The sequence below is a fragment of the Hemiscyllium ocellatum genome, chromosome 21, assembly GCF_020745735.1.
Source record: "Hemiscyllium ocellatum isolate sHemOce1 chromosome 21, sHemOce1.pat.X.cur, whole genome shotgun sequence".
NCBI classification, from domain to species: domain Eukaryota; kingdom Metazoa; phylum Chordata; class Chondrichthyes; order Orectolobiformes; family Hemiscylliidae; genus Hemiscyllium; species Hemiscyllium ocellatum.
Window position 1 is genome coordinate 46,822,201 of NC_083421.1, and position 19,880 is coordinate 46,842,080.

The 19,880-nt window shown below is 41.6% G+C and overlaps 1 protein-coding gene across 5 annotated transcripts in view; it reads left to right on the forward strand.

The window, feature by feature from the left end:
• LOC132825858 (pre-B-cell leukemia transcription factor 3) overlaps positions 1–19,880 on the forward strand; it is a 248,306-nt gene that overhangs the window by 156,797 nt on the left and 71,629 nt on the right. For all 5 annotated transcript variants that reach the window (XM_060841428.1, XM_060841429.1, XM_060841425.1 and 2 more), the window contains exon 3: positions 158–402. In XM_060841428.1, coding sequence (XP_060697411.1) covers positions 158–402 — 245 coding nt within the window. The remainder of the gene's footprint in view (positions 1–157; positions 403–19,880) is intronic.

A 19,880-nucleotide genomic window follows, 5' to 3' on the forward strand; every position in this document is an offset into this window, starting at 1 on the left:
AGGTGCCAAGATCGGTCTACATAAAAGCTGCTTTGAAATTGCTTGGTGAGCACTTGTTTCACAACTGATTTTTAACAAAGTTAATTGGATGCCGATTAATCTTTGTGGGTTGGCTCAATTCATCTCAGTGCTCAATATGCCCGGTTTGTTTTCAAAGGTCTCAGTATTCGAGGTGCACAGGAGGAGGAGCCACCAGATCCCCAGTTGATGAGACTCGACAACATGTTGCTGGCAGAAGGGGTTTCTGGACCAGAGAAAGGTGGCGGGGCAGCGGCAGCAGCGGCAGCAGCAGCAGCATCTGGAGGATCGGGATCAGACAATACTGCAGAACACTCAGACTACAGAGCCAAATTGTCCCAGATCAGACAGATATACCACACGGAGCTTGAAAAATACGAACAGGTATGAACATCAATCGAACCAAATTTTGTTGTGCTATTGATGCATCTAATTTCACAATAATATTGGAAGGGCAGTTTAACCATCATAAATGGTTGTGCTTGTTGCCTACAGTTCCTTTTTGACTATATTTTGATCTTGTACAGTGAACTCAGGAACAGCTCTCAACCCAGTTGAAATCCATATTGTGCTGTATGGTCTAATTTATTACTAACTCATTATGAACACATACTAATGAACCAAAATCTGCAGCCCATTCTAAAAGAACAATCCAGGTTTGTTCAATATATCATTTCAGTTGCATGACACTGTAATCTTTTGTTATGAATTCTGTGTGTTGTGGTCTTATTCTCCACAACCACCTGATAAAGGAGCAGCACTCTGAAAGCTAGTGTTTCCCAATAAACTTGTTGGACTATAATCTGGTGCTGTGTGATTTTTAACTCAGTTGAGTTTAACAAACACGGTGGTGTCTGCAGACCAAATCTGGAAACTGGTGGTCAATGTAGCTCAGTAATAGGCAATCAGGGCAACTAAAATCCTGAATTTCAGTTTGGAAAATACAAGATGGGATGGAAATATTTGTGTAGCAACTTTGTGTGCTCTAGATGTCCCAAAGTACTTCACAGCCAATGAATGGTTTTAAAGTGTAGACATTGTTATTGTGTTGGCAAATGCAATATGACTTTTGCACAGTGCAGTCCAAAAAAGAAGTTATGACATGAGTGAGCATTTTACTTATTCTTGTTGTGTTGGTTCCTGGATCGAAGTTGTTCAGAAAACTGATCTTTTAAAAATATTGTGGAATCTTTATTTCTATCTAAACATGCAAACAAAGTCTAAAGGTGACAACTCTGAAAATACAAAACTCTACTAAACTGTTTGCCTTGATTTTCTTGGAGTGAAAGTTTAATCCACAGCCCAAGACAAGAGAATTACAGCTAAACCAAGTTGGTTTGTCGTCTTCTGAAACAAGATTATAGGTGGAATCTTCTGAGGCTCTGAACAATATAGGACTATGGCAGAAAATTGAGGAGAATTGCGTGAAAAGTTAAAGGAGGCTTTTCTTGATGTAAGGTGCAGCAAGTCACGTTATCCAACTAAGTTCCGGATGTTGGTACAAGATTCCTACTAGTAAGCAATGATAGATCTATTAATGGGTATTATTACTTAATCTCACCTTATTAATATGCATTATCATACTGTACCACCTGCTGGATAGAAACTTGACACTGAGAATTCCTGACAAGAAAGACAGAGCGACTTCAGCTTGACACTTGCTCTTGTTGACTTTAATCTTAGATACTCAGCACAACGTCTTGGAACATGCTCCATGGGCAGCAGATATGCACTCCTTGTCCATGAATTGATGCATCAAACACATGCCAGCCTCTCTCTACCCTCATGGCACATCTCCAGTCCACTTTTGCTCCTGCACTGCCATACTGCATTTTTGAGCCCATTGACTGCTATCATTGGAATGTTGCTGCAAATACATTTTGTGTACAGGGACAGGTACCCAGCTCAGGGATTGGTCCAGGCTGCATCTTGGGCTCCTTGTTTGGTCTGTTAGTGTTTGCTTACTTAGCACCTATCCAAATGCTTACAGCCTCTCTGCCTTGCCTTTACGCAATTTGAAGCTATGCCCCTTCGTAATAGCTGACTCCATACGTGGAAAAAGGTTCTCATTGTCAACCCTATCTAAACCCCTAATCATCTTTGACGCCTCTATCAAGTCACCCTTAAACCTTCTTTTCTCCAATGAAAACAGCCCCAAGTGCCTCAGCTTTTCCTCATACGATCTTCCTACCATACCAGGCAACATCCTGGTAAACCTCCTCTGCACCCATTCCAGTGCCTCTACATCCTTCCTATAGTATGGCGACCAAAACTGCACACAATACTCCAGATTCGGCTGCACCAGAGTCTTATACAACTGCAACATGACCTCAGGACTCCGGAACTCAATTCCTCTACCAATAAAAGCCAGTACGCCATATGCCTTCTTCACAGCACTATTTACCTGGGTGGCAACTTTCAGAGATCTGTGTACATGGACACCAAGATCCCTCTGCTCATCCACACAACCAAGTATCCGACCATTAGCCCAGTACTCCATCTTCTTGTTACTCTTACCAAAGTGAATCACTTCACACTTACCTACATTGAACTCCATTTGCCACCTTTCTGCCTAGCTCTGCAGCTTATCTATATCCCGCTGTAACCTGCCACATCCTTCCTCACTATCAACAACTCCACCGACTTTCGTATCATCCGCAAACTTGCTCACCCAACCTTCTAGTCCCTCCTCCAGGTCATTTATAAAAATGACAAACAGCAATGGTCCCAAAACAGATCCTTGCGGAACACTGCTAGTAACTGCACTCCAAGATGAACCTTTACCATGAACTACTACCCTCTGTCTTCTTCCAGCCAGCCAATTCCTAAACCAAACCTCTAACGCACCCTCAATGCCATACCTCCGTATTTTTTGCAGTAGCCTACCATGGGGAACCTTATCAAACGCCTTACTAAAATCCATATACACCATATCTACCACTTTACCCTCGTCCACCTCCTTAGTCACCTTCTCAAAGAATTCAGTTAGGTTTGTGAGGCATGACCTGCCCTTCACAAAACCATGTTGACTATCCTTGATCACATTATTCCTATCCAGATGTTCATAAATCCCATCCCTTACAATTCTCTCTAAAACTTTGCCTACAACAGAAGTGAGACTCACTGGCCTATAGTTACTAGGGTTATCCCTACTCCCCTTCTTGAACAAGGGAACCACATTTGCTATCCTCCAGTCTTCTGGCACTATTCCTGTAGACAATGAGGACTTAAAAATCAAGGCCAATGGCTCTGCAATCTCCTCCCTTGTTTCCCAGAGAATTCTAGGATAAATGCCATCAGGCCCAGGGGACTTATCTATTTTCACCCTTTCCAGAATTTCCAACACCTCTTCCCTACATATCTCAAAGCCATCCATTCTAATTAATGGTGACTCAATATTCACATCGGCAACAATGTCCTGTTCCTGAGTGAATACTGACGAAAAGTATTCATTCAGTGTCTCTCCAATCTCGTCAGCCTCCACGTACAACTTCCCACTACTATCCTTGACTGGACCTATTCCTACCCTAGTCATTCTTTATTCCTGACATACCTATAGAAAGCCTTTGGGTTTTCCCTAATCCTACCAACCAGTGACTTTTCATGTCCCCTCCTTGCTGCTCTTAGCTCTCTCTTTAGATCTTTCCTGGCTACCTTATAAGTATACCTTGAAGTATACACCTTATAACTCTCAATCGCCCCCAATTGAACATTCACGCTTCATCTTTACATAGACCATCCTCTTCCCTTTAACAAGGGATTCCAATTCCTTATTAAACCACGGCTCCCTCACACGACCCTTTCCTCCCTGCCTGACAGGTACATACTTATCAAGGACACTCAATAGCTGCTCCTTGAACAAGCTCCACATATCGGTTGTGCCCTTCCCTTGAAGCCTACTTTTCCAAGCCACGCATCCTAAGTCATGCCTCACCGCATCATAATTTCCCTGCCCCTTGCCCTGCAGTGCACACTTATCCCTCTCCATCACTAGAGTAAAAGTCACCAAATTGTGGTCACTGTCCCCAAAGTGCTCACCTACCTCCAATTCTAACACCTGGCCTGGTTCGTTACCCAGAACCAAATCCAGTATGGCCCCACCACTTGTTGGCCTGTCTACATATTGTGTCAGGAAACCCTCCTACACACATTGGACAAACACCGACCCATCTAACGTACTCGAGCTATAGTTTTCCCAGTCAATATCTGGAAAGTTAAAGTCCCCCATAACAACCAACCTATTACTTTCACTCTTCTCCTGAATCATCCTCGCAATCCTTTCGTCTACGTCTCTAGGACTATTAGGAGGCCTGTAGAAAACTCCTAACAGGGTGACCTCACCTTTCCTATTTCTAACCTCAGCCCAAACTACCTCCGATGGCGAGTCTGCATCCATCGTCCTTTCCATCGTTGTAATACTATCCTTGACAAGCAATGCCACACCTCCCCCTCTTTTACCCCCACCTCTGACCCTACTAAAACATTTAAACCTTGGAACCTGCAACAGCCATTCCTGTCCCTGTTCTACCCATGTCTCTGTAATAGCCACAACATCGAAATCCCAGGTACCAACCCACGCTGCAAGTTCACCTACCTTATTTCATATATTTCTCGCATTGAAGTATACACACTTCAAGCCACCTTCCTGTTTACAGGCACCCTCCTTCGAGATTGATGCCATGTTCCTGACCTCCCTACACTCAAGGTCCTGCACCCTAAAGCTACAGTCCAGGTTCCCATGCCCCTGCAGAGTTAGTTTAAACCCCCCCAAAGAGCACTAGCAAACCTCCCCCCAAGGATACTGGTGCCCCTCAGGTTCAGATGTAGACCATCCTATTTATAGAGGTCCCACCTTCCCCAGAAAGAACCCCAGTTATTCAGATACCGGAATCCATCCCTCCTGCACCATCCCTGTACCCACGCATTTAACTGTTCTCCACGCATTTAACTGTTCTTGTTTCTTTGCTTGTTTCTTTCTCTCCCATTATGTCTTGGTGCAATTCCCAGTGAAAGGAAGTGGAGCCTGTTGGCCTTAGAGGTTTGGTTGGGTAACTCTGGTGGCATTTTTGTCTTGAGAGCCCAGACGTGTTGAGTGTGTTCCAACCAGAGGCAGGCACATTCTCCTCAGCCTGACCTCCCACAAGCCTGAGGACAGCAAGCAAGATTGAGGTGAAATACCCAGTCACCTCTGGGTCATCTTGAGAGGAGACTTATGAGGTGCCTGTCTATTGCCCTTCCTCTGGCTTGATGCCAATTGACACTGCCTCATGTCTTTGTGAGGAAGGAGCACTCAAGTAAGGTCAAGGTCCACTACTTCCCTGTCACCTTGCCATTGCTGCTGAGCACTGATAACTAGAGCGATGGAGTGTAGGCCTGCAGCTTCTGAGACTGCCAGATCTGTTTCTCCACAGCAGATGCCAACCTGTCCATGAAGTCAGCCAGAAAATCACATGCCTGAGGCAGCAGGGTCCTATCTGCATTGCAGTAGCCCAGTATCCCTGACAAATCTGCCTGTTCTACTGTTTCAGCTCGTGCATTTCAATGAAGTACCTGATTTCCTACTCCATGACATCTTCTGCCTGGGAATGAGTAGCTGCCTTATCTCTGGCAGCCCCCTCACTGCTGCTCAGCTGCAGCGTTTCTTCCTTGGCCAGCTGTGGAGATGTGACAGTGAAGTCTTACCAGCAAGTCAGAGTTGTACAGCATAGTAACAGACTCTGTTGCAACTTGTCTGCACAGACCAGATATCCCAAATTATTCTAGTCCCATTTGCCAGCATTTGACTTCTATCCCTCTAAACCTTTCCTGTTCATGTACCCATCCAGATGCCTCTTAAATATTGTAATGCACACCTCAACCAGCTTCTTTGGCACTTGCACCATACATGCACCACTCTTTGCATGAAAAAGTTGCTTCTCAGGTCCCTTTTGAATCTTTCCCCTCTTACCCTAAACCTATCCCCTCTACTTTTGGAATCCCCTATCCTGGGAAAAAGTTATTGGCTGTTCACTCCATCCATGCCCCTCATGATTTTATAAACTTCTACAAGGTCACCCCTCAGCTTCCGAGGCTCCAGGGCAAAAAGCCCCAGCCTATTCTGCCTCTCCCTATAGCTCAAACCCTCCAATCTCCGCAACATGCTTGTAAATTGTTTCTGAAACCTTTCACATTTAACAACATCTTTCCTATAGAGGGAGATCAGAACTGCATGCAGTATTCCAAAACTGTCCTCAGCAATGTACTGTATAGCCGCAACATAATGTCTCAACTCCTATACTCAATACACTGACCAAATGCCTTCTTTGCCATCCTGTCAACTATGACTCCACTTTCCAGGAACTGTGTACTTGCATAGTTTGGCAATACTCCCGCAGAGCCCTACCATTAATTGTATATCTCCTGGTCTGGTTTCCCTTACCAAAAATCAGCACTTCACGTTTATCGAAATGAAACTCTATTTGCCACTCCTCAGCCCATTGGCTTATCTGATCAAGGTTTTCTTATACTCTGAGATAACCTGCTTCATTGTCCACTACACCACCAATTTTGGTTTCATCTGCAAACATACAAACCACACATCCTCTTTTTCACACGCAAATCATTTATATAAATGTTGAAAATCAGTGGACCCAGAACCGATCCTTGCGGCATACTGCTGGTCACAGGCCTCCAGTCCAAAAAACAACCCCCACCATCACCTTCTTCTCCTACCTTTTCAAGTCAATTTTGTATCCAGTTGGCTAGTTCCCCCGAATTCCATGTGATCCAATCTTGCTAACCAGTCTACCATGTAGAGCCTTATTGAACGCCTTGCTGCCATCCATGCAGGCAACATCTGCTGCCCTGCCTTTATTCTTCTTCACCTCTTCAAAAAACTCAAAGTTAGTGAGACACGATTTCCTACACACAAAGCCATGTTTCTATCCATAATTAGTCCTTACCTTTCTAAATACATGTAAATCCTGTCCCTCAGCATCTCCTCCAATACTTAAGTCAGGCACACTAGTCTATAGTTCCCTTGCCTTCCTTCCCACCTTTCTTAAATAATGGCACAACGTTAGCCAACCTGCTGTCTCTAGAACCTCACCTGTGACTGTCGATGATACAAGGGGCCCAGATTCTCTTTCCTAGCTTCCCATAAAGTTCTCTGATACAACTGATCAGGTCCTGGGGATTTACCTACCTTTTAAGCATTTTAAGACCTCCAGCACCTCCTGTTCTGTAATTTGGACACTTTTCAAGACATCTCTATTTATTTCCCCAAGTTCCCTAGTTCCCATGTCCTTCTCCACAGTAACTACTGACACGAAATATTTATTTAGTATCTCTCCCATCTCCATGTGGTTCCACACATAGATGGCCTCTTAGTTGATTTTTAGGGTGGCTCTATTCTCTCCCTTGTTGCTCTTTTGCCCTTAATGTATTTGTAGAATCTCTTTGGATTCTCCTTAGTCTTACTTGTCAAAGCTGTCTCATGTCCCCTGTTTGCCCTCCTGATTTCTCTCTTAAGTTTTCTCCTAATGTCCTTATACTCTATTGGGGATTCACTTGATCCCAGCTCTCTATACCTGAGATATACCCCCTTTTTCTTGACCAGAGCTTTAGTTTTACTAGTCATTCAGCATTCCCTACACCTTGTCCTTTGCTCTAACAAGAACATACTGTCTTTGAACTCTCGTTATCTCATTTTGAAAGGCCTCCCACTTTCCAACCATGTCTTTATCTGCATGCAGCCTCCTCCAATCAACGTTCAAAAGCTCCTGCATAATACCGTCAAAATTGGCCTTACTCCAATTTCGAGCTTTAACTTTTAGATCAGCTCCATCCTTTTCTATACCGATTTTAGAACTTAGTCTTAACTCTAATCTTGAAACATACTCACTGATGTGCCAGTATCTGACCTGATGGGGAGTGCAGGTGGCAGCCTTGCTGATGCTTCCTCTGAGACCTCCGCACATCTTCCTTGGGTGGCGGAGAACATGTCTTGCAGTGTGACCTCTTATGATGGACACAGAATTTGCCAGTGGTGTCTGCAGAAGACAAAAAGAGGATTTTGCAACCGACGGATAGAAGTAGTGATATGTTACCTTTTAGTGCACAGTGGGAAAAATGAATGAACGATGTTTCTGACTCAGTTGCCAGAACATGGAGGTTTCAGCATCCCTACAGGAGCAGCCCCGATCTTTTCTGACCAACACCAAGATCCTGTCCTCGCTGGGAGTAGGGGAGATGAATTTCCAGCATCCCATGACCTGTCCTAGCCCTTTGAGCCATATAATGGGTTGCTTGTTGGCACAGCTGTTATTTCTGGTGCAAGTGGTGAAATGGTGATCAAGTGAGTAGTGGACAGTGCAGAATTAGTGGGTGAGGGGATTTGGGATGTGAGAGCGAGTGAGGGAAGATTTTGCAAGTGATAGTGGGGAGTCGTAGGGCATGGAGGTGAGTGCAGTTTTTGAAGATAGTGAGTATGAGATAGCAGGGAAGAAAGTGGTGGCGCTGTCCTTGGCTGAACAGGGAAAGCCATTTACCTGCTTCCTACATTGCTGGGCATTTCTCCAGATTATAAAGCATTGACCCAGATAGTAATCTCGGATTGGGCTGGCAGCATCTGGTGATGTGGCCTCCTCTGACACTCCTCTTGGAAAATGGCAGTCCTCCTTCATCCCACCCTATTGGCAGGGACCTCCAGGTGCCTGTCCATAGAGCAGGGGACATGAGACAGCTTTGACAAGTAAGACTAAGGAGAATCCAAAGAGATTCTACAAATACATTAAGGGCAAAAGAGCAACAAGGGAGAGAATAGAGCCACCCTAAAAATCAACTAAGAGGCCATCTATGTGTGGAACCACATGGAGATGGGAGAAATACTAAATAAATATTTCGTGTCAGTAGTTACTGTGGAGAAGGACATGGGAACTAGGGAACTTGGGGAAATTTCCGGGAATTTCCCCTTCTCAGCCATGCTTGGGACAAACATCAGCAAACATGCAGGGCAGCACCAGACTGCCAACCTTGATCAGATCCTCAACAGCCTTTTTTAAAGCCGACATCTGCCAAATATGCTAGTGTATCCTGTGGTGCCCCATCAATGGTGAGTACTTTCTGCTACAGCAAGTTAGCATTGGTCATGAGTTTGAGGCAATTGCATAAGAAAACTTGCTTGGTCTTGTGAAGAAAAGCTTGGTAGAACATAGAACAGTACAATACAAGACCAGGCCTTTTGGCCCACCATGTCTGCACCAACCATGATGCCATTCTGCACTAACCCAATCTGTGTGCAGATGTCCATATCCCTCTATTCCGTACATGTTCAGGTGTCTGTCTAATTGCCTGTTCAAATGTTGCTATCGTATCTACTTCTAGCTCCTCCCCTGGCAGCACGTTCTAGGCACATACCACTCTCTATAAAAATACTTGTGTTGTGAATCTCCTTTAAACATTTCCCCTGTCACCTTAAACCTGTGCCCCCAGGTAATAGACATTTTCACCCTGGAAAAAAATACTCCGACTATCCAGTCTATCCACGCCTCTCATAATTTTGTGTACTTCTATCAGATTGCCCTCAGCCTCTAACCTTTAGTGAAAACAATCTCAGGTTGTCCAAAATCTCTTCTCGCTAATATACTCCAATCCACCTAACATCCTGGTGAACCTTTTTTGCACTCCCTCCAAAACCCCCAAATCCTTTCTGTAGTGTAGCAATAAGAACTGCATACAGTACTCCAAATGTGAACTAACTAGATTTTATACAGCCGCAACATGCCTCAGCAACCTTTTTACTCAGTGCCCTGACTGAAGAAAGCACGCATGCCATATGCATTCTTTACCACCTTAACCACTTGTGTTGCCACTTTTAGGGAGCTTTGGACTAGGACCCAAAGATCACACTAATGCCACTGCTCCCAAAGATCCTGCCATTTCCTAATATTCTCTGGCATTTGACACTCCAAAATCTATTACCTCATGTTTGTCTGGATTAAACTCCATCTGTCATTTTTACATTTCCAACCGATCTGTATTTTTTTCTCAATATCCACAACTCCACCAATTTTCATCTCATCTACAAACTTACTAATCAGACCATCTACATTTCTTATATATACACATAAATATCTATATGGAGTTCATATTGTCTCCATACGAACTCCACATAGACAACATACACTGCCATACCCTCATCAATCATCTTCGTCACTTCCTCAAAAAAAACTCAATCAGATTTGGGAGTCAAGACTTCCCCAGCATAAAGCCATGTTGACTGCCTCCAATAAGTCCACTCTTTTCCAAATGCAATCAAATCTTCTTCTGAAGAATCTTTTACAATAAGTTCCTTACCACTGATATAATGCTCACTGGCCTATAATTTCCTGGATTATCTCTGTTGCCCTTCTTAAACAATGCAACATCATTGGCTATTCTCCAGTCTTTTTTGGGACCTTGCCTGTGGCTCAAGAGGAAACAAATATTTCTGTCAGGCCCTGGCAGTCTCCTTTCTTGTCTTTTTCAGTATCCTGGGATGGATCTCATTAAGCTCTAGGGATGTAGCTACCTTCATGTTTTTCAAGACACCCAACACCACCACCTTCTTACGTGGTCTAGAATATCAACATCCCCCTTTCTGATCTTACCGTCATCCATTTCCTTCTCCTTAGTGAATACTCATTAACGACCTCACCCACTTCCTCTGACACTGTACATAAATTCCTTCCTTTGTCCTAGAGTGGACCTACCCTTTCTCTAGCTACCCCCTTACTCCTAATATACATATAAAATGCCTTGGGATTCTCCTTAATCCTACATACCAAGGACATTTCATGGCCCTTATAGCCCTCCTAATTCTTTGTTTCAGTCCTTTTCTGCTTCCTTTATATTCTTCAAGGGCCTGGTCTGATTTCAGTTTCCTAAATCTGACATATCCTTCCTTTTTTTTTCTTTTCAACTAAACTTTCAATACCTCAAGAAAAATATACATGTTGCAAACAAATGGTAAAATTCAGCCCTATATGTTTACTCTCACTAAACCGCACTTTTTCGTTTTCAAATTAACATATCAGAAAAATGCCTTACCTTGAAACAGGAGAGCTGTACTAAACTAAGCAAATATTTTCATGAAGTTTTAATTCATCCATTCTTTTATCACCCTCGTCTATGCACTAATATCAGTTATTCCAAGGTGGTACAATTATGTAGTATCTACATAGAATGTGCATTCATGATTTTCCTTTTATGTGCCATACTTAGCACCATGATCTCAAGCAGCACTGAAGACGGGGAAGGAAGTTGTAATGACAATCAAGTGAAATATCTGTCTAGAGTACAATTCACACTGTGCTTTAAGATCATTGGGGAATTTTCCCATATAGGTTTAAAGTATTTGATCGAGTGAGATTCACTGTCTCTAGTCCTCTCTCCTTTCACAGCTGTGAAAGTTCCTTGGCTCTCCTCCTCTTTTTGCTTCCCCACCCTGCATAAAAAGGAATATGAATAGTACAGTATCCCTCATTGTGCTCACTGTTAATTCTCTCACAGTTATAGGGATCTAAGCTGCTGACGTTTTTGCTGGCAGCAAGTGAATTTCAAATGCTCTGCAGAGGTCAGTTTTTCCACACTTCCCATCCAAGATGGAACCTGACAGGGTTCTTTGAACTTGAAGCCTTTTGATGGGTGTACAGGCTACTTTGAGTGATTTATTAAAGGAAACCTTACTACAGTTTCCATCAGCCTGCTTGATCGTGTAAACTTTACTTGCAATCTTAATGTTACCTAGCAACCATAGCAAGTGTGAAAATTTAACAACCCAAGTAGCCAGAGGGCTTCATTGGACCCATTAATGTGCATTTTTTATAATTGCCATCTTAAAGGATATTTTTAATCTGAAAGCTGCTTTCTTTAAATGTCATGTCTTGAAAAAATTGTTACTACTTATTTCAGTTTGATATTGCTTCAGGTTTCTGTTTCCATTTCAAGACAATGTACATTACAGCAAATAGCCATCACTACAAAAACTATTGTGTGTCAATTTAAAACAAACTCTGATGTCAATTAAGAGACCATCATTTTCTCTTCATCTGATATTAAATCCTTCCTATTGGCTTAGCCAACTACCTTTCTAATGGTATTCAGGGTCAAATGTATTATAACTGAAATGATGACCATTTTTGGTGTGCATATATTTATAAACTGTTTTACTCACGATAGATATCATATTTTCTGTTTAAGATTTTTCTTTGTAAAACAGCACTATTACATTTGGCTTTAGTAGCAAGCATCACTAAATTTTCATTGGCATTCTTCTTGCAGGTTGTCCTTAGCTCATTGTGCTTGAAGCTACGTCCTACAACCTTGCACTGCTAAAACCCATTTGAAATGTATAGTGGAATTGCCACCTTGTGAAAAATGTTGCATTGACTGATTTGCAAATCCTATGTGCATTTAGTTCAGCACAAAATCCCAGTAGCAATAATAGTTTCAGACAGATAAATAAACTCACTCAGAATTGTTGATGCTATTATGGTTTCCAGTACTTTTCTTGTTCACATGTTGCCATGAAAGCAAGCTAGTCAGCACCTTGTTTGTTGCAAACTGTCCACAGAATATGTTGTTTTGTTGAATTGTGGACTAAGTATGAGAATGTTAGGAACTGCACAGACATTAGGACGTGAGTACATGTACTGGGTCTGGTAAAAATAATTCTGTTATTGGCATGGTAATAATATTTAAGTGCCCAGTTCTAATTTTGCACTTCTACTGTCACAGCTAACTGTGCTGAAGATGAAACCTGCAAAACTCTTGGTGTAATCTAGTAAAATTTGACAATGAATTAAGAAATTCTAGCAATGAGAATTCAGATCCCTAGTGAGATGGAACTTAGGAACTACAGGAACCGTGAGATTTTGCATTTGTCCTTGGTGCTATGTCCAGTGCTTCCCCTAATACAAATTATGTATATGTTGATGCCTGGTGGCAAAAAAATTGTAAAAGAGACAATGTGGCAAAATGATTTTTTAAAAAATGAAATGGGAATCAGTTTCCAGCTGCTAAACCCAGTAAAATTTTATGCTATTCCATCTAGTCCTTAAAAAAGTTGGTATCAAACTTGGTGTGTCAGGTAAAACAACATTGTACTTTAATTTTAGGGACTGAAAGGTTAGGACAAGCTAATTCCACTAAACACTCCCTTGTATGTTTTTAAACTGCATAATGTATAGTACTTTATTCATGAAATGTTTTTATTTGGGAGGATAAGTTATGTATTTTCTTTTATTGGCTCCTCCTTCCTCCATTCCTAAGCACATACACTGGTGAAATATTGTCATAGTACCAAAGTCTGATATTCTGAGAACATGGGTTTAAATCCTATCATAACAGATTGTGAAATCTGAATTTAATGAAATTAATAGCTAGCCTAATGGTGACCATGTGCTATTGATTGTCATAAAAAAGAACATTTGGTTCACTCATGCCCATTTGGGGAATTTGCTGTCCTTACTTGGTTGCGTCTACATGTGACTTGTAATTGCCCACTCAGTTAGGATGGGCAATCAATGTTGGTCTAGCCAGTGATGCCCATATGCAATGAACAAATAAAGAATAATTGCACACATGCAATTCTGCTGCTATTGAAGACAATTGTTAATACTGACCTCGAGAAGACTAATAGCAATAGGGCATCCACTTTTACTGTTGCAATTGTTTCGAAAAGCAGGAGCACAGACAACATATGAAATACAGAGATACCTTTCCCATTGGTACTTATATGTAGTAATATTACATTTGTTGCACAGCATTCCAAATGGAAAAAAAAGGTGAACAGATATCTTCTTCCGTGCAAAAGGCCATGTGACTGTAAATGTTTCAACACGTTGATTCATTGCTGGATTGGACATTGGCAACTTTCCACTGCATCACATAATTCGCCTTTCAACATTTGAGTTCAAGGAAAAAGATAATTTTAACTCACCCACTCCACCCAGCGGGAATAAAGTTTCTTCCAGAAACACATTGCTTGTTCTTATTCTATTCTTGCTGATCATCATTTTCACTGAACACTTTCTTAAGGTGGCAGATCTGATTCAAGTGGGGTCTCATTAAAACATGCCAGTTAGAATCCTACAATTGCTTGTGGAACTAAGGGCATATTAGGTTCAACTGTCCAGGGTAACTGTTGTAGCCAGTCTTACCCAGTAAAGCTTTTTGCAGGAAGAGCAGCACCAAGCAAATAAGTTATTCTCTGGGCTGCAAAGCCATTGTTGTTTCAGCATCTCCGCTGTTGGGGTCCTTCCCAGTTTCAAGTCACAAGCAGACGGCCTCTGGTTTGCTAGGAAGCAGCTCCAGAAAGGAACTGACTGCCCTCTATAAATCTTCTCAAAATTTCTCCCATCTTCTGTTCTCCGGTATCAACAATTGTGTCTTCACACTTAGTCCTTTAAAATACACACTTTCAATTATGTCGATAGGATACAAATCTGAAAACTGCAATTCTGATGAAGGTTGCTGAACCCAACTGAAGTACTCCAATTGTCAGCATAGCTGTGCTTAGCAAACTCAGTGCTGCTTAGAAATCAAATATGTGAGCTTCCTGGTCAGTACAGTTTAGGATGACAGTAGGTGATGTATTTACCAATTGATCCGTCAAAAGTACTTTCCTATCTGCTTTTAAACCAATTCCCAAGTGCAAAACAATGGTGTCCATAGTAAACGTGGCTTCTAACTTTAATCGGTTTCCTCCAGGCAGCCTATCAAAGTTGGGCACATCACCATTGAGGAAGAAGTTGTTTCTTCTGAGTCTGTCATGCAGTGAATTATTAATGCAAAAAACTGAGAGTATTAGAAAAAATTAAGTTAGAAACTGGACTCCTCAAGAGGCATGTGGTATCTGATGTACAGCAGGATCCCTTAGTGCAAAATGTAGCATCAATTATACTATATTGAGGCAGATGATGAAGCTATTTAAGTTGGTAATTTACTGTAAGTAGTCACAAAAGCTTTTGCCTGAAGTGCATACATGTTTCTTAAGGGTGTAACCAGACTTTAATTATCTAAATGTAAATACTTAACAAATTTTACTTAGAGTAATGAGCTAAAGTGTGCACTGTATAAATGAGATATTCTAATTAATCATACATGAATTGCTGGTTTAAAGGAGTGTGCATGTGTCTGAGAATGTTGGTAAAATGCCCAATAGCAAATTACAATTTGCATTCAGAGATAAGCTCATTTAATACAGGTTCATACAATTTGACTAACCATATTCAAAATAATCTCCATTATTTACATGGAAATAAATATTCAGTACTTTGCCTTCTCTTTTCAAAATTCACTTACTTTTGTGTGACTCATACCATTTCGTAAGTGTTGATTTGCTAATTGTTCTTTTATACCGAAGTATCTGCTATCCAATATTACATTCCAACCGCTTGATCTCCACAACTGTCCTGTTAAATATAGTGTTTCCAATGAATACTGTAGGAAATAGAAATGAGTGGACATATAATTCAGCACCTTTTGTTGTCTTCAATAATTAATTCAAAAGAAAATGCCATTTTGATGTTAAGATTCTAAATTAAACCTCTGATCTCACTTTTTTTAAATAATACATTTTTATTAAGAAAAAATAGATTTTTAAATATTACAACAAATACAAAACAATGCAATTAAAAACAGTACAAAGATAGTACAAAAATTCCCCAACCCACCCTCCTATACGAATGTATAAACATATATAGAGAAGTATAAAATTAAAAAAAACCTAAACTAGCTATTTAACTAAATAAATAAATACCTAACAACCAACAAATAGTAATAACTCAGCCCAGCCAAACAAAACACTCATACGTTCACAGCTCCTCCTCCCTGGATATTGGACTCATGAAACACAGTCGTTACAGCTATATAAAAGCCCTTGTTAGTGTGGCAGATAAATCTGTGTCCAGGTATTTCAAAAAGAGTTGCCATGTCTTATACAAATTCTCAGTTTTGTGGTGTACCATATTTGTGAGAAAATCTAGGGGAATATGCTCCATAAAAATCTTCCGCCAACCAGACAGGCCTGGGGGGTTTTCTGATATCCAACCTAGCAAGATATTCTTCCTTGCACAGAATGTAAGAATATTGAAAAGTTTTTACTAATGCGGGCCTGCAGGAAATACAATGGGTAGCCCCAAAAGGAGCGAAATAGGGTCCTTCTCCACTCCTACACCTAAAATCCTCTCCATTGCACCCACCACAGCGCTCCAACATGCTTGAAGCCTGTCACAAGACCAAAGACAATGGGTAAGAGTACCCGTACAGACCTTGCACTTGGGGCATGCTGAAGATACCTCTGGTTTAAATTTTGACAAACGGTCTGGGGCTAAGTGGACTCTGTGGAGAATCTTCAACTGTAAAGCATGGGTCCTATTGCAAATTGATATCTTCCTTGCATTCTCCCAAATATCCTCCCATGCCTCTGAAGAAACTTCAACACCCAGCTCTCTTTCCCACATCTTGCAGAGTCGATCAGACTCCTCTGAGGTGGCACCCCCAACTGGTGATGTAGAGTTCTGGCAAAGAGTGTACTCTTAGCCCTTACTACCCCTCTTTCTATGTCAGATTTGTAGAGATTAGTCAAAGTGTGGTCTTTTTTTGAATAAAAGCCCTAACTTGAAAAGAACGAAAGAGGTCTCTATTAGGTAACTCGTACTTCCGTACTAACTGATCGAAGGACATCATTACATCTCCCTCAAATAAATCACCCATGCAAGATATACCCCTAACTGCCCAACGTTTAAATCCTGAATCTATCATACCTGGTTGAAAACGGCGTACCTATTAAAGGTGTAAACAAAGATGTTTTGCCAATATTGCCTTCCCTCTGCCGAATTGCCCTCCATGCTTTAACAGTATTGATGACCATTGGGTTATGGCAATATTCCCTAACTGTCCTCACCTTGTCCAAAAACAGCAAACCGGAGGGGGGCACCTTGCCTGGAAGATTTCGATATCTAGCCATATTGAAAGAAGGTCCCCACAAACCCAATCACTTGCATAGGTCAAAAACGAGCTTAATTGGTAATTTTTAATGTCCGGAAGGTCTACTCCCCCCAATCTGTGAGGCAACTGTAGTTTGGCTGATTTAATGAGGGGCCGTTTACAGTGCCAGATAAAGGAGCTGAACCAACTGTTCAGTCTCCCGAGTGTTTGTTTATTGAAAATCAAGGGGAGCATCCATATAGGGTATAGCAAACAAGGGAGAATATTCATGTTAATAAGCGCTACCTGACCCAACCATGATTCTGGAAGTGTTTCCCATCTTTGGAGATCTTGTTTAATTTTTTCAAATAATTGAGTAAAATTGGCTTTGAACAGCCAATCCAGAACTAGTGTAACAAATATGCCTAAATACACAAAACCCCTCTGTGACCACCTAAATGGGAATCTATAGTCACACTCAAGAGCCAACTCTTCCGTAATACCACCCATAGCCATAGCCTCTGATTTAGCAAAATTAATCTTATACCCTGAAAAAGCGCCAAACGCGTGAATGCATTGTATCACGCAAGGCACTGAGACTGCTGGATTTGCCAAGAAAATTAGAATATCATCTGCATACAGCGAGATCTTATGTAATTTTGACCCCACTTCTGGAGCTGATATATTGAAATCCCCACGAATGGCCTCTGCCAACAGTTCAATCACCAACATAAAAAGTAATGGTGAAAGGGGACAGCCCTGCCGGTTGCCCCTAGAAATATTAAAATTGCTTGATCGTACCCTGTTGGTAATGACCACAGTGAGAGGTACACTGTAGAGAACCTTTACCCATCTTATGAAAACTTCGCCCAGACCAAACCGGAGTATAGAAAATGTACGGCCACTCAACTCGGTCAAATGCCTTCTCTGCATCTGAAGAAATCACCAATCTCTGTATTGACTGCAGTTGGCATGCTTGAATTACGTTAAGCAGCCTCCTAACGTTATTGGAGGATCTGCGACTCTTTATGAAGCCCGTCTGACCCTCTTTAATAATAGAGAGTAATGCCTTAAAGCAAGAGCCTTAGAGAGGATCTTAAAGTCCACATTTAAGAGTGAGATGGGCCTGTATGAAGCACAGTCTTCCAGATCTTTCCCTATTTTAAGGATAATTGAAATATTGGCCTCTCTGAGATGGTGGGAGACAAACATGACTGTATGAATCATTAAGCATATTCAGCATCGGGCCTGACAGTATACTTATAAATTCCTTATAAAATTCACTGGGAAGTCCATCAGGACGGGCACCTTTCCACTCTGAAGCTGCCTGACAGCTTCCTGCACTTCTTGCTTTGATAATGGGGCATTGAGAAAGGACTGTTGTTCGGGAATCACACCCGGGAGCTTCAGATCTCTAAAAAAGGATTCCATTTTGGCCTGCTCCTCCTCACAATTCTCTGACTGATATAACTTAGAGTAGAATCTCGGGAACGCCACTTTAATCTTTTTCGAATCACATGTTAGGTTCCCAGACCCTTCCCTAATCGCTGTAATGGTTTGTGGGGCACTTCTCTTTCTGGCAAGGTATGCTAAGTATTTGCCTGGCTTGTCACCATGCTCGTACAACCTTTGCTTTGCAAAAGCCAGCTCCTTCTTTGCTGTCTGTGTGAGCACGGAATTTAGTGTAGACCGCAGTGCCGTAATCCTCTGTAGTTTGACCAACAAGGGTCTGTCAGAATAAGCCTTCTCTGCTGCCTTCAACCATGCTTCAAGGAGATGTTGCTGCTCACCCTTCTGCCGCTTTCTACTTGTGAAATATGAAATAACTAACCCTCTGGCATAAGCTTTGGCAGTTTCCCAGAGGACAGATGAGCTATCAAGCGAGCCTATGTTGATGTCTAGGAATGCCCGAAATTCCCAAGAGAAATACTCCACAAACTTGCTGTCCATGAGTATAAAGGTGTCCATTCGCCAGTGCCTTGAATCCACTGTAACATCCTTAATTTTAATGAGGTACACTGGAGCATGATCAGAGATGGCAATATCACCAATCGTACAGGATGCCACCAGATCCAGGGTTACCGCAGGGGTCAGAAAAAAAATCAATCCTCATGTGACATCTGTGCGGATTAGAGAACAACATAAAATCCCTCCCTGTAGGGTGGGGACACCTCCAGACATCCACCAATCCTAATTCCCCACACAAACCCAATAACTGTTTAGTTTGTGCAGAGGGTATCGAGGGACCTTTAGGCAACCTGTCTACTGTGGGGTTCATGAGGCAGTTAAAATCTCCCCCTATAATGATGTGCCAAGACTTGAGACTTCTCAGTTTAGAAAAAGCATCTACCAAGAATTTAAAGGATGAGCTGGGGGACAATAAACATTTAAAATGCCATATTCTTCCCCATTTATCAAAGCTTTAAGAAATACAAACCTCCCGTATGTGTCTTTAACACATTCCAACAATTTAAATGAGAGATTTTTCCTTACCAATATAGCCACTCCCCTACTTCTGGTATTAAATGATGAAAAATAAACTAGGTCAAAGCCATTCTGCTGTAATTTCAGATGCTCCTTGTCATCCAAATGTGTTTCCTGTAACAAAGCAATATCCACCTTCTCCTTTCTAAGACTCAAGAGTACCTTCTTCCTCTTAAGTGGGAGTGACTTCCCTTGATATTCCAGGTACACCATTTAATCATATCATGAGCCATAATCTTTTGCAATTACATTTAAATTCCAGAGAAATTGCTGAGCCTTAGTGTCACATGGTCCACCAAACATAAAAACGACATAAACTAAAACCACTACATTTAACAAACATACAAAATTATTAACAATAAAAAAACAACAAAAACCAAAAAACAAACCAACATATAAAGCGCCAGTAGCACTGAGTAGGGGAACTC